General features: G+C 40.5%; 2 protein-coding genes across 2 annotated transcripts; both read left to right on the forward strand.

The window, feature by feature from the left end:
• The first annotated feature begins 1688 nt into the window (after positions 1 to 1688).
• On the forward strand, positions 1689 to 6287 carry alx3 (ALX homeobox 3). The gene is made up of 4 exons (XM_020930105.2): positions 1689 to 2016; positions 4905 to 5179; positions 5254 to 5379; positions 5940 to 6287. The coding sequence occupies exons 1-4, from the start codon at positions 1689 to 1691 to the stop codon at positions 6285 to 6287; spliced, it is 1077 nt and encodes a 358-aa protein (XP_020785764.1).
• Positions 6288 to 9150: 2863 nt separating this feature from the next.
• Positions 9151 to 15983, forward strand: rbm15 (RNA binding motif protein 15). The gene is made up of 2 exons (XM_020929739.2): positions 9151 to 13383; positions 13465 to 15983. The coding sequence occupies exon 1, from the start codon at positions 9300 to 9302 to the stop codon at positions 11814 to 11816; it is 2517 nt and encodes an 838-aa protein (XP_020785398.1). The 5' UTR covers positions 9151 to 9299; the 3' UTR covers positions 11817 to 13383; positions 13465 to 15983.

Below are 15983 nucleotides of genomic sequence, written 5' to 3' on the forward strand. Positions count from 1 at the left end.
CGCTATTTAAGACTAATGCATTATTATTATCCCTTCAACTATGGAGGGATTGTATATAATTTACAACAATTTACTTCAGATCGTTTATTTGACTGGACGAATTTGACACTTTCTCGTGTCCCGCTGTATGCCTAATTATTCATCTCGGAATTACCATAAGTGTTTAGCAGTAACTTTTCTGAATTATAAACTCCTGAGTACTTTGATATCCTATGTTTCTAGACTGAATCGGAGAGGGCCCCCGGCCTAAATGGACCTGTTGTTTACGCACTTGTCCATCAGCTGAGTACTGCACGACTCAGGTAACCGCACCGAGATCCTCAGAGATGTGGAGATGTCCGCACCGGCAGCGCTCTGACGGGACTCGGTAAGTGCACTGTGTTTGGATGAAGCGAGTCTAGATCCAAGATAACACGCCAGAATAACAGTCTTTTATCTTACTGTTGAGTCAAACCCATTCGCACTACTTTTTGACCAGATTGACTAGATAACGTTGGCTTTAAGATGTGTCCATAAATGACATTTAAAGGACAGTATTTTAACCATTTTTAACTTTTAAATTTATTCATATTCAAAAGAGATAACTATATCTTAAGATATAGGAACAATTCGGCCTAACCTAGCTGATCATAATCGAACGCTTTTTTTTTTTTTTTTTTTTTTTTTTTTTTGGACCAAGTTCATTCTTATTTTTGTGCTTTCATGTTTATGATATATACATTAAGCCTACATTGCTGTAATAACTTAATGTAGCAAATGTATTAAGCGATTGTTTTCATTCGACGAGCTCGTGAAAGTCAAATAAATCGCCAATTGCGTCAAAGTAAAGCTGCACATTAAATGGGATTAAAGTGAATAAAAGCATAAAAACGTGTTTTACTTAACACTTGATTGCTACCTTACCTCATATAAATTCGTTAAAATAAATTGTCTGTTCGCCGCGCCCGTGTATGCAACTAGCCTATAAAAAAACAAAAACAAACATATTTTAAAAACACATGTGTAAAACATGGAAATGATAATAGGCTTACAATAATAATAATAATAATAATAATAATAATAATAATAATAATAATAATATAATAATAATAATAATAATAATAATAATAATAATAATAATAATAATGATGTAGCCTACATTTTGGAGAATTATTCTCGTTCGTTCTTGAAGCTCTTAAATTGCGAAGGCGAGTTGGTTTAATTAACTCTCAATCTGAATATTGCCCGGTCTAAAACATATTATAATAGCAAAATAATAGCAAAAATAAAAACTAAACTAACTGCTTTTCGCTTTTTCTTTTTTGCTACTTTAATATCCTTTTTCCCCATACATTTATTTGCGCACATCTTGTCTCTGTGCTACATTTGCATAAAGACCATAACGACATGTGAAATAGGAATTAAATGGTTAATTGAGGGGACGCAAACCACACGTGATTGAATTTTTGGCAAATTATATCAGACTGTTGGAAGCTGGATGGGCCTTGACGCGCGCACACACGCTCTCGCTCTCTTTCACAAGCACGCACGCTTCCACGCACGCGGTGCCGGTTTCACGGGTCTTTGTTTCTGATCTAGTAAATCCCACCCACTTGAGTTTAGCGGGAGAAAAAAAAAGAGACCTGTGCACCCACTCCGTCAGCAGCCAGTCACTGTCTTTTCTCGTGCGGAGCTGGAGCTGGAGCGACATGGACACGGACACATGTTTGTCTTTCTCTTCGCAGAGCAGCAGGCGGACTCCGGACACCTCCCCTGGTCTGGAGCACGGCTCTGGCCCAGGGACCTTCTTGCACTGCGATGAACTGAAAGCCCCGCACCTTGGTCCGCTGCAGCATCGTCTGAGCTTACGTGGGGACCTGTATACGGCGGCCATGGCGGACTTTACGCACGGAGGTGCACAGGCCACTGCGCCCGGATCTCCAGGAAAACATGGCAAGTTTCTGGAAAGTTTGAGTCAGGACCAAAAGGGGACAGTGATCAGTGGGAAACCAGGATTTTATGACTCAAGCGCAGATGGTAAGTGGGCAAGTGCAGTTTGCATAAAAGTTTAAAATTATTTAAAGATATTTAGTCTGACTTTCCTTTTGGTCAAACAAACCTAACTTTCTAAACCTCCTGTGGAATGTAGTTTAACCAAACATTCTTACTGTATTTCTAAAAAGAAATATTTTTGTAGACAAAATGAATGCCTTTGGAGCAATTTACACCAATTTCTTGGACTTGACATCTAAAAGCAAATGTAAAACCTTATCCTTTTTGTTCAGTTTTGGTTGTGTTTTATATAAAAATTTTCCCCTTTTAAGTTTAAAAATAAATAGACTAACTGAACTGTTATAATTATGCATATATTAAATACCAAAATGTAATTAAGAAAATAAGAAATAGGTTTTGTTCTACTGTGGTAATTAATAAAACAATTGAAAACAATTTACTTTAACTTAACTAGATAAATTAGACAATCATAATTCATTTTCAAAAGAAATTATCACTTTGCTCTAAAAGTGCAGTATCCCTCTGCACATTGCAGTGAAAGTCTGAACGCTTGTGAGGAAAGGTCAAAGGTCAATGCCACAGACGGGACAGCGGCCGCCAGCCGTCACACACTAATCACTGTTTTAAATTATAGACTAGGCTCAGTGCAGGCGTGTGGTGAACACTGTCAGTCTTTATAGTCAATAAATGTCCATATTTGAGGAAGTGCATCCTGAAGAATTGATTTCTCTTTATTTGTTTATGTTGATGACTGTGCAGTATGGAGGAGGATATGAGGTCTCAGACATCTCTGTGTCCACAAAAATATACAAATGATTCATGTTCCTGCCAAAAATAACACCATCACCCGCCTATTTCAAAGCCTCTCATTCTTTTCCAAATTAAGTTTTCATCTGAAATAGCTTTTTTTAATCTCAAACTTGTCCCATTAGTGTGTGTTCTAACAGTAGACCTCTTAGTCAAGACTGTTGTCAGAGAGTATTTGAATTCATTTATTTTTATGATTTCCAGCACTATTCTAAACCTTTCACTTTTACCTTAATACTGCAGCAGTTTCTATAAACCTAAATAGCAGTTTGTATAAACCAAAATATAAATATGTGTGTGTGTATGTATGTGTGTATATATATATATATATATATACACACACACACACACACACACACATATATACATTTACATATATATATATATACATACACGTGTGTGTGTTTATTTTATAATAATATAAACAAGGAAAATATACTGTTTAATAAGGATACAAATTACAACATTATGGGATTAAATCTGAATGTGTATTAGACTATTATTTAACATAAATCTAATACAGTTGATATGGAACTAATTGTTATAATACATGCTTAAACTGCATCAAATTTTCTCTATTCATCTTGCCTTTTACGTATTTCCCATAAGTGCCTGTCAGTGGAGGTGCAGCGGATATGGGTTTTTGACAGAGTAAAAGCCACAGTTACAAATGTCCTGCGGCCCCTGTCTGCCCTGAGAATATTCAGAGCTGTTGTGTAGAGTGTGGATCTAATGGACATGAGGAAATTAATGTTGCAATGAGAAGTGCTCTGAGCGGCCCCAGATTGAATTAGTGCAGTGGAGTTGTGTCTGCTGCCTCCAATGAGAGTGGGACAGGGTCAGATGTAATGAACACAGACATCAACATCCAAACAACAAGGCACAGACAAGTTTCGACAGTCTTTCACAGGGAAGGAAAAAATAAACTGCTTTCTCTGGATGTAAGATCCATAGATCAGTTTTTGTTTAGTAAGTTACACTAAAAATACAACTACTTCTATAATAAAATTATTATAATTATTTGAATGGTACATCATTTTAATAAATTATAAATAAATTAAAATAAATACATTTTATTATAATAAAACATGAAAACTGACTGAGAATAGCAATAGATTTGAATAGCATCAATAAAAATTTGAAGTAAATGGTGGTAGCTCTTTCCTCCCAACATGAAGGTTGTGAGTTGGATCCTTGGGGTCTGTCCTACTGTCCCACATACTAGATGAGAGGGAAGGGCTGTCATTTTCTACCCTGTGACTGGCCACTGTTCTGCTTGTGATTTTTGAGAAACACGTGTTTTATACATTGCGCACGTTTCCTTGCTTGTCTATGTGTAATTCACATTTTTCAGCTTTTCAGCTATTTTATATTACTCTGAAACCCATAGATAATAGAATTAGAATTGAGATGCCACTAATCTGGTTTAAGGCTATATAGTTGAATAAATTATGTGTGTTATTTTTCAACAAGACAAAACGTCCTCTGTACAATGAAAAATGCAACCAAGAGGTAATGGATTTGGATGATTCTCATAAAATATTCTATGTAGTGCTATGTTTAATGTAATAAAACTGCTAAATGTTGGCCACTGATCACCGAGTTCCAGTGTACATTCTGTTTCACTGTCATTTAATTATTTCGGTCTTGTTTTTAGCACACGTGATTCCAGTTATCAGCTTTCTTCGTGGTTCATTGGAAAAGACAGAACTTGGGATAAAAATAGGAATTTCAGACTTTGTCCATTGTAAAATACAGATGTAAAAATGTTGTAATCAAGGTTATTTAAATTTCCAGGCAAATTGAAGAGTTGAAAAGTTAAAGCTAGTCACATAGGTTACTCTATTAGTCATTATTAATGAAAGTAAGTTATTTTGATAAATCACTGTAATTGGAAAACATTAGAATTTGACATTGAGACATGATACCCCATAATAATAATGATAAATGACACAGAGCCTTTCAAGATACCCAAAATTACTTTATATTGAAGGAAAGGAAAAAACAACTCAAAACTAAAACATAGAGAACGTATGTAAATTACCGTAAACATTTTCATATTTCCAACTATTAAAATGTTCTGGTTTTGTTGTTTTTGTTCAAAGGCAGAGAAAAGGGAACCCCCAAAACCCTGGTCTACCCTGGGATTGGCTCTGATTGTTGTGCAAAGATGAAAGAGGCTGCAGGTATGATCCAGGGGGACTCCATCGCAGACTCCATTGACCTGTCGGGAAAAAACAAAAAGCGCCGAAATCGCACCACATTCAGCACCTTTCAGCTGGAGGAGTTGGAGAAGGTCTTTCAGAAAACACACTACCCTGATGTGTACGCCCGCGAGCAGCTGGCCCTCCGCACAGAGCTGACAGAAGCGCGGGTGCAGGTGAGGGCTAATGCTTTTCTCTGCTTTAAAATACTACAATGGAGACTTACCACTGTTAATCTGGTCTGGGACAGGTTTGGTTTCAGAACCGCAGAGCCAAGTGGAGAAAACGGGAACGCTACGGCAAGATTCAAGAGGTCCGCAACCACTTTGCTGCTACCTACGACTTATCTTTACTTCCTCGTCATGACACATATCAGGTAAGAAATACTGTCATGGCAACACTAGAGTAATTATTAATTGTTATTGCTGGAGAAGTATGTACATTTGGTAACACTTAACTACTACTACTGCTACTTAATTAGACTTAATGAACTTGAACAAAGTCTTAATTCATAATGAACATATAGTTTATTAAGAATATTTCAGGCTTGATACCATACTTCTAACTTCTGACTATAATCCATTAAGTAGTCCCTAAGCCTTACTATTATCTTAATCTTAATGAACTATTCATTATGAAGTCTTTGTTCTTGCTTTAATTAGGATATTATAGTGTAATTGTGTAAACGTGGCCTCCAAGTTTGACCAAACCCTAGTTCTTTATCTTTAAATAATCATTTAGTAAATGAGTTGACAAATAAAAGAAGAAGAAGAAAAGATTTACATGATTAATTGTTATCTAGGTTATCTATTATAATACTAGAGCCAATTTACGATTTGAATACGATATTTTCATGTTAATTGATTTTATTTATCCATTTTACACAGATATCATTTTTAAATATGGCCCAATAATTATTTCATACTTTCTATTCAGATGCAAGGTAATCTCTGGCCTGGGGCGCCTTCAGCTGGAGGAGGAGGTTCAGCCGCTGGTTGTGTCCTGGGACCTGACCCTTCATCCTGCATGAGCCCGTACCCTCACCCTCACAGTAACCTGCAGAGCTTCATGGGGATGCCCACCTCACCAACTCACCCCCATCATCACCACCCGCCACACCATCACCATCCGGGCATCAATGGCCTCTACTCTCTCCACAGCTTCTCTGGGGGCTTGGGCTCCCCCTCCATCGATGGACCCGAGACCGAGTACAAGCCCACGGGCCTGGTAGCACTGCGGATGAAAGCCAAAGAGCCGGGCAGCATTCTCTCCTGGCCCACATGACCACAACAGTGCCAGCTCTCCATTATGCACTGACTGAGCCAAAGCATATTACATTACTGATCTAGTCCAAATGTAAACAGCCGCTCGGCCTATGACTCAAATATTCCCTCTCAGCATTTGTACAAGCAACACAAAGACATTGCACAATCCTGACGAGGACTGTTGAAAATGGAGAAATAACCCTTGCACGTAAAACCAACTATAATAATAATAATAATAATAACTGCATCTCACCTCTATTACATTTGATATTTTTTATGTCCATTAAAACAATGGTGGAGTTATTTAAGCATGTACAAATGTAATTATCATGTTAATCCTTTTTGTGTTTCTTGTGAAAATAGTGTGACCAATAATAAAGTCTGTCATCAGCAGCAAATGTTAAGTATTCAAAATAATATGCTTTGAAATGTTAGTTTCTGGTAATAACATCAGAGAGGCCTTGACCAAGCAAGACAAGCTAATAAGACTCCTGCTCACTTGGTAATCTACAAATTATGGATTGCTGCAAGAATCTCCTTTCATTTAAAAAAAAAAAAAATTAGATTAAGATAAATCAAAACAATATGAGAAATTACATTTTGGACTGAAAGGTGGCATGGTGGAAAACTTCTATGCGTTGTGATTCTGACGTACAGGGAAATGGGTTGCTATCACTGAGAAAGAGTGGCACTTCATGCATCATGGTGGGACAATGGGCCATTACTAAAGAACTATTTAAAATAAAAACAAACTAATTTCACTGTAGTAATGAGATAAAAACATTGACATTTTCTTAACTAACTGAATAATGTCAACATAGCGTCTTGGTTTAGTCATATTTTTAGCCTTTAAGTTCCTATGAATCTGTTTTATCCTGCATTTCAGAATACATTTAAGCACTGTGTTTCTTACTCTGCTTTACCCAAAACTATACATTTTCCTCACTCTTATGGCAACATTGAACTGTATTGCATTGTTCCATGTGGTATGAATTGGGATGCCAGTGTTTGTCAGATTGGCAAACATTTCAATTTTTCTAACTTAAAAGACACTTAAAAGACACATCATGTATTCAGAAAAAAAAGATGTGGTGGACAGAGCCTTCCCAAACTTCAAATATCTCCCCTGCAGTTTTTCTTGCTTACGGGGGAATAGATCGGTTGGTCCCTTATAGTCTTGTGTGATAGACTTGACATGTGTTTCCAATAGAGACGGACCAAAACTCTCTCCACACCCACTGCCTCAAATTCCAGCTCTGCCCGGAGAGACGGCAGCCTTACTGCAGTTACATAGACCTGATTAGGACCCAGATTAAGTGGACGAGATAAGGAGAGCTGTCATTGCAATGAGGGACTGTGGAGATGGACAAAATAGGAAAGAAATTTAGACTGGTGTTCCATTTAATTAGAAAAGTCATTGAGTATCATGCTGAGATTAAGATTTAGAGATAAATGAACTCTCAAGAGCTTGTTTACATTAGTAACATTTCAAATACTTAAATTTAGTTTCATATTACCCATCCACCACTCATCACTAATTGTCTCGGCTATAAGACTCCTTTTCAACAGAAGAATGTGGTCATTATTTACTGTTATTCCTATTACTGCTTAAATATAAATGCTGTGTGCTCTTGCTCACATTATATTACTTCTACAGTATTATAAGTAATATAATTATCATCTTAATTGAGTTTTTGCTTTTATAACCACATCTGTGTACTAAAACATTTTTGATCCATTGAACACCAGGGAAGAAAGACTTGCTTAAACTATAACCACATATATTCTATTTTTTAATAAAGATAAAACAGGTCATTGGCTTTGATCTCGATAGACATACATCAAGCCTCATACAAGGAACCACAATATGAAGTAAATGAAAAAATGCTTTTGCCTATTAATAACAAAGTGTCACCAAGTTGAGGTCAGTAGGTGAAGACTGTCACAGGAAACTTGCGCCTAGCCTGATTACTGGGCAGAAATACGATTTAATGCTCATTAAAACTACAGAGCTGCCGCTGGCCACTGTTAGAGCTTTGATCTCTGCAAGATTTATCCAGTTGAGTGCAATTGTCAAGGGCTGAAGAAAGAGGGCTGAAGAAAGGAGGGCTGGAGAAGGATCTTTATTTGAAGTTGTTAAACAGCAGAACAGTGGTCACACAAAGCAACTAATACACCAAGTGAAGAAAGAGAAACAAGGTCCCAATCTCACACTGTCGATGCGCATCAGGTAAACTAGTGATAGCCTTCTGCCTGAGGGCTGCTTGCCAGTCTGCGCCAACGGCCTCTTCGGTCACCATCAATAACACCTCATACATCACCAGCCTACATGAAGTACAAGTGCCTTGCCTGAGGGCACAATGAACGTATGCACTGATTGAAACTGCAGTCGAACCTCCAACCATTGGCCTACGTGCAAACATACCTTCATGTTGGCACTAATAAATAGCTTGTAAATTAAGTAGGCTAAGCCTAATCATAGGAGATTTCCCAAACACACAGCCCTAGCATTAGCAGCATAACAGAGTTGGATTGAATGAATGTCTATTTTCATTTATCGCACTGCCAGACAAACAAAAATATATAGAGGGTGAAAATCCTAAGTGTCTTTTAATTTATGTTAAAATACTGCCATCTTCTGGCCTTAGATTATAATGGCTTACACAGAATTACAGAACACCAGACAATAACGTGTTTATCAATCTATGCAAGTCCGTTGCAGTAGTAGTTGTTATAATATTATTAATGTAATGTGTACATTTTATGTTATTTCTTTATTTTTACAGAAAATGAAGCCAGTCTTCCACTGTGTGCAGATGATTGACAGTCGCCATTCGGATCCCCTCCCTCATTTGAACCAATCACAGCGCAGGGGAGGAACTGCACAGTAGTTTTTACAAAATGGCGACTGTTGTTGTTTTTCCGTAGAGTCCGTGAAAAAAAACGCGTATAATCCTTATTAGTACGATACTCTTTTGAAAGAACCAACGTTGATTTTGTGTCCTTAAAAGACACCACCGCACTAGGCGAAATGAAAGGAAAGGAGCGGTCGCCGATTAAAAAGCGCTCACGAGCCTTGGACGATATCCGAGACCGGGGAGGATGCCACCTAAGCAACAAGAAAATGGGGGTCGGCTCGGTCTCCAGCGGCAGCAATAATGGCACCAGCTCAGCTAAAGGCGACGGCGGTTCGACCAGAAGAAGTTTAATGGGTGAAAAACGAGACAGAGACTTTGATGGCCACGGTCGTGTTGGTAATAATCATGGCTGCCCGGGGAGCGCTGGCTCCGGAGCTAAAAACCATAACCTGAGCCTCTCGCTAGATTTGGCCGCACCACGGAGTGCCTCGAGGGGGGAGCAGCGGGTCCAGGCGCCCAGCACCGAGAGTGAGTACAAAACTCTCAAAATAAGTGACCTAGGCTCTCAGCTCAGCGACGAAGACATCGAGGATGGACTATTTCATGAGTTTAAGAAATTTGGAGACGTCAGCATTAAGATTAGCCGCAGCAATGAGGAACGTATAGCATTTGTCAATTTCAGAAAACCTGAGGACGCACGGGCCGCTAAGCACGCTCGCGGACGTCTGGTTCTTTATGATCGCCCTCTGAAGATCGAGCCCGTGTACATAAACAGAAGGAGAAGCCGCTCCCCAGTGGAGAGAGAGCTGTATACAGCAGCTCCAGGCCACAGACATATGCAGAGGCCGCTGTCGCCCACCGGCCTTGGGTACAGGGACTACCGCCTGCAGCAGCTCGCTCTCGGACGCCTACCCCCTCCGCCTCCCCTGCCCCGGGACCTGGACCGGGACCGAGAGTTTGCCCTGCTTGAGGCCAGAGCACGCCCCGCCTTTGTCCCGGAAAGAGCCACTTTCCGTGAAGAGGATTTTATATCTCCAGAGGATGACCAAAGGGCCAACAGGACGTTGTTTTTAGGGAACTTGGACATTTCCATTACTGAACCAGACATAAGGAGAGCTTTTGACCGGTTCGGGGTCATCACAGAAGTGGACATCAAGAGGCCCAGTCGGGGCCAAACGAGCACATATGGATTTTTGAAGTTTGAGAACCTTGACATGGCCCATCGTGCTAAGCTTAGTATGTCTGGCAAAATAGTAGGTCGCAACCCTATAAAGATAGGCTATGGGAAAGCCACTCCTTCCACTCGCCTCTGGGTGGGTGGACTCGGACCATGGGTGCCTGTAGCTGCCTTGGCCCGAGAGTTTGATCGCTTTGGCACTATAAGGACCATTGATTATAGAAAAGGGGACTCTTGGGCCTATATCCAATATGAAAGTTTAGATGCTGCACAGGCTGCATGCACACATATGAGGGGCTTCCCTTTGGGGGGTCCCGACAGAAGACTCAGAGTAGACTTTGCCGAAACTGAGCATCGTTACCAGCAGCAGTTCTTGCAGCCTCTCCCTATTCCCCCTTTTGACATGGTAGCAGAGTCCTTTGTGCACAGGGCCACTGCCGAGCCCTTCAGAGTCAGAGAACGAACTCCTCCGCCCGTCCACTTCAGAGAAAGGGAACTGTTTCCTGCCAATGACTGGCCCAACCCTGCATTTCGGGAGCGGGTCAGAGCCTCGCCTTTTGAGCCTTTGGAGCACTTGGACCGTGAACGGAGAGCGCGGGAGTCCTGGTCTTTGGAGAGGGAGCTACAGAGCCGTGAACAAAGCAGGAAGCGGCGTGCTTTGGAGGACGGGCGGCATTTAGACCATTCTCCTGACAGCACTGAAAGGACAGCAAGGCGCAGACGTGCCTCACCAGAGGGCAGCCCGGGGGGCAGCAGCAGAGAGGGGGGGCGCTTTAGCGACTCAGAGCGCCCTATACGAGCCGACAGACCCTCCCCAGCTCGAGAACGCCACAGCAGTGTGGAGCGGGCCGGGACTGAGCGAAGACTTAAAAGCCAGAGTGTCTCAGAGAAGTCGACTGGCAGTGTGGCTCCTGTCGAACGAAAGCGTAAAACTGGTGAGAGCAGCAAAGGCTCAGCCAAGCGCGAGCGCACAGATAGCTCCAAGAGCCAGCTCTCCAAACAGGACATCAAACAGAGCCCTGTGTGGAGCGGCATGCTTCTGCTCAAGAACAGCCATTTCCCCGCCCACATGCACCTCCTGGAGGGGGACCATAGCGTGCCGACCGACCTCCTGCTGGACGCCTCTGCACGACCGCTGAGTGAGCTGAAGATCACCCAGCGCCTGCGCCTGGACCAGCCCAAACTGGACGAGGTCTCACGTCGGATCAAGGTGGCAGGACCTGGAGGATACGCCATCCTGTTAGCAGTGCCTGGAACCACGGAGGAGTCCTCCTCTGATGCTGCATCAACTCAACGGCCGCTTCGCAACCTGGTGTCCTACCTCAACCAAAAGCAGGCTGCTGGAGTCATCAGCCTGCCTGTAGGGGGCAGCAGAGAGAAGGACAGCACAGGGGTCCTTCATGCTTTCCCTCCCTGTGAATTCTCCAAGCAGTTCCTGGATTCCTCTGCTAAGGCTTTGGCTAAAAGTGAAGAGGACTATTTAGTCATGATTGTGGTTCGAGGAGCATCTTAAAAAAAAAGAACACACTAATTTGAAGTTCTTAACTACTGCATGCTGTGTGATCTGCATTATGGGGTTCACTAGTACTTGGTTCTCCAGTCTTTATTGCCATGACACTTACATTTAATTATTTCCCCCAAAGTTTGTTAGTTTCAAATTTTATTGGCAGGACAATTTTAAAGTGGGTTGTTTCACATTAACTGAGTTTCAAGTCTGATTTTCTTTCATTTCAATAGCAAAATATTTTGGTTTCATGCAACAAAATCCTTATCACTTTAAATAACAAGGCTGATAGAAAACACATTACATGGGAGAGCACATTCTAAATTCATATTGATCGATTTAAAAATAACAACCTGTAGCATATAAGACACAGGACATGTTTTTCATGTGTTTTGGGTGTGGTTTTGAGGTCAAATGAAAAGTTCCATAGAAATGTGGAGTCTAATTACTAAAACGGTTAGAATTTCTACAGTTTGGGTCAAGATGTTTTGCATACATTTATGTTTTCTGTTCAAGTGAATGTTCTTAACTACACTAAACAGAGTAGATGATGGACACTTGCTCCTGGTAACACTAGACTGTGGGATCTTTGACCAGGTTGCAGACTATAAAATACTACACATGAGAAAATACTAACTATTGTTTAATCTGTACAGCCGTGCTCCTGATGTGGTTGTGGAATGTGATAAAAACTACAGTAGTGATGGATTCACATCTGAGGAGTGTGTGTTCATGTTCTGACAGACCATTTATTTCAGGTTTTCAATCATCAGTATTTAGTACTAGTAAAATGTCTCCAAAGTAACCAATCCCTGCTAATTGGTCAGTAACAGCTCAATTTAATTTTATATTTTGGGATTTTTTTAATGTTAAATTTTATTAGTATAAAATCGGACAGCGTTACATTTGCCTGTCTTTTCCTCGGGCCTATTGCAGTGGTTGGTTACATATTTGTTTTTCATGCCTCACAGCCTGGCCTTTGTTTTGAGTTGTTTTGATTTGATCTGTCTTGAAGACATTGATGTGAAAGTGCTCCATGTGCAGCCCCAGCTCCTCTCTGGACTCAGAGGAGTCCTGACTGAGGCTCCTGACTGAGGCCTAGTGTGTGTTTGTTTCGGCTCACGGCCCTCTACACCTGTTTTAAATGGAAAAGTCAGCACTGTACCTTTTGATCTCATGGGAAAGGAAGGATAGACCTGCAGCTGTTCTGCAAGTACACCTGGCACTTTCTGTGACCCATTATCAATAAATTGTTCATGTGAAGGAAACATGTTTCTTCGATGGATGTGATTGAAGAAACAGGCTGCCGTACCTTATTGTGTTTCGAGGAGTTGTCACTTGTTTCTGCTCAGAAAAAGGGAGACAGTTTTATTAGCCAAGAACACAGACCACTGTTTGATTTGAGGATCGCTCTTTGGTTCAGGCCTGTTCACTTCTGCTAAGATGCACATGTTTAATTACATTGACACGTTTAACACTGCTCCTGTGCGGCTCCCTGCTTCAGGAGGAGCTTCTGCTGTTCAGACCAGAGTATGAGAGGCTCGCATCCAGACAGACACCCACCTGACCTGATCAGGTCTGTGTCCACACGCCTCCACACACCTCCACACTGGAGGCTGTGTACTCGCTTTGAAGCCTGTGTTTTTGTGCTCCTCAGATCTGATCTGATTCACCTTTAAACAGCTCAGAAGAGGATTGACCCTTGACCCCAGATAGGAATATGGTTTTCCAGTGATTTGTGTTAGTGTTACCAGACCTTTAGGAGCGGCTGCAGTACTCTCTCACCCGAGGCCTGCCCCAGGATGGAAGTGATTTGAACAAAAAGCTTGATTTGTTTTTTTTTGTTTTTTTCAAACTGCTGTGAGGAACCCTCGCGCTGGACCTGGTGTCTCCAAGAACCCTCTTCATCAGACCTTTTTGTTCAGTCTAGTTCCAGTCCCACAGGAAATGGCTGTGAGTTGTTTCTACACCTTAGTGTTGAGAAGACAGTAGTTATCCTGAGGAGGCTCCACTTCACACTGGCCTGAGGACCGTTGCACCTGCTCTGCTCACTCAGGGTGGGTCACACGCATGACAGAACTCTGTTGTCATGGTGAGTACGAAGACGACACGCTGCCCGCCAGCTCTGTATCGATGGCACAGGCAGCTGGGTAAGTATCAGGTGTCAAAAACACTCGTCAGACAGAGGAACCACAGAAGCACTTTTGTTTTCCAAACATGACACGGTGACTACAACAGTAATCACAAACATTTACAGTATTTACAATGTACATGAAGCCAATTGCGTTTTATAATAAATGTGTTTTCAGAATCCCTTTGTACCAGTTAAGGTAAGGCTAGTGCTGACTAGTCAGTCGAACATCTAAAAACTAGGCTACTCTACATTCTAACATTCTATGATATAAACTAGTGCTAACCCAAATATGTTCCTTCTTATGCAGTAAATAAAATATTGCTAATGCTAGACTTAAACAATACAATGCTACATGGATTCCCAGTTTCCAGAACTAAATATAAATAAATGTATAATGAAATAAGGATAAATTGCAATGGTCTGTACAGACCATGTTGATCAATAGCCTCTATCTGTCACATACTGACCAACAATTGCTATTGTAATTCAACATATTTGTCTCTTTCTTGCAAAATTAACATCACAGTAATGCAAACGATTAATTGAAGTGAAAGATTATTAACCCCCAATGGCCCAAATATTTGTCGTCATGTCAAGAGGAGGCTGGTTGGCAAACATGAATGTCTCACCACAGTACAGTGTTGAAATCTGCCCACTGGGATTAAGCATGACGGTAATTACAGTACAAGTACTACCCTAGAACACATTTGACCTGAACTAGGTAAGAAAATATGTAAACTGGGAACCAAATCTGAATGAATCTATAAAAAACATTATCAGATGCAGTAGGCAGGCAAGAGTCATGGGACAGATTTGGGACTCAACCATAAGGCTATAAAAAGCAAGGCAACAGGACAAAATCTAAACCATGACTTCAAACCTCAAGGGACTTTGAAATATCATATAAATTGTACAAGCACCACTAATATAAAACAGGCACTGCTATGGTATCCTATCCTCAAAAGTTTAAGATCAGTATCTAGAGCTGGGTCTCTGAGTGCTGCACTGTGATACTTACTGTTCCTGACAGGTTGCACCCTGGACATACAGGGATGGAGCAAATGCAAAAGAGTTTCTCCAGAGGGACAGTAATACCTTAATCTTACTAGTAGTGCTTGTTTGAGCAAACTTGGCCAAATCTTTTTTTATGCCCAGACCAGCATCACAAAATATTTATTAAGGAAGAAATTATATCCTTAAAATAAATGGAAAGTTGTCTTGAAAACTAAAAGAAAAATATTTTAAACCACCTTTATTTTATTTTATATTATAAACCACTAAAAGAAAATATTTTAAACCACTTTTATGCAGTGTTAAAGCTAATAAATGTGTGAATCAACATTACGTTTTATTAGTAAAATCTGATTTGAGATATTTCTTATCTGGAGACACAGTTAGGTTTATCTACCAACACACCACAATGCATTACTTATGACCAATTTTGTGGCATGGTGTGTGGAATACATAATTAAAATGATGCGTGAAGTTGTGTGATAATATCATTTCAGCTTTGCTTTACTTGAAATACTTTTGTCCTCTTTTTTGTAGGTTAAGCAGTGATGTAGCAAAGGGCAAAGAGGGATCACATAATGTGAACAAACCAATGAGCTTCACTGCAACCAAGTGCTAGTTACAGTATCATTATTAGTCCTATTTATATCAACATCATTGTTCACTGTCAGTAACTCACAATCAATTTATTTATTTATTTTTTTTACAGTTTTTTCGTCTTGCGCATTCGGCTGTGGACTGGCTGTGGGAGGCAGCAACCTCACTGAATGTAAGTAAGAATCATTAGCTTTTAAGGGGCACTATTCTGGTAGGGGTCTGAATCAAGGGAGATGTCATTGCCTTACCTGGAATTTTCCACAGTATGCCATTAAACATATATATCACATTTATTCCATTACAGGTGTTTTTACTGCTTTATAATACCTTTAAAACAGGCATTCCTACTCTTTGCATAAATTGGATAATTGTATAACACAGCTGTATGTTTGGAGATTTTTCATTTGTTTCAAATAAAATGCAAAAAGTCATAA

Source organism: Boleophthalmus pectinirostris, unplaced genomic scaffold (genome assembly GCF_026225935.1).
Source record: "Boleophthalmus pectinirostris isolate CB_2022bp ecotype Guang Dong unplaced genomic scaffold, ASM2622593v1 HiC_scaffold_8, whole genome shotgun sequence".
Classification (NCBI taxonomy): domain Eukaryota; kingdom Metazoa; phylum Chordata; class Actinopteri; order Gobiiformes; family Gobiidae; genus Boleophthalmus; species Boleophthalmus pectinirostris.

What these genes read in the sequence shown, in the direction of transcription:
- alx3 (XM_020930105.2), top strand. Translation starts at nt 1,689, where the DNA reads ATGGACACGGACACATGTTTGTCTTTCTCTTCGCAGAGCAGCAGGCGG. An exon ending in TTATGACTCAAGCGCAGATG is followed by an intron (nt 2,017 to 4,904) that starts GTAAGTGGGCAA and finishes TTTTGTTCAAAG; the next exon opens with GCAGAGAAAAGGGAACCCCC. An exon ending in CTCGTCATGACACATATCAG is followed by an intron (nt 5,380 to 5,939) that starts GTAAGAAATACT and finishes CTTTCTATTCAG; the next exon opens with ATGCAAGGTAATCTCTGGCC.
- rbm15 (XM_020929739.2), top strand. Translation starts at nt 9,300, where the DNA reads ATGAAAGGAAAGGAGCGGTCGCCGATTAAAAAGCGCTCACGAGCCTTG.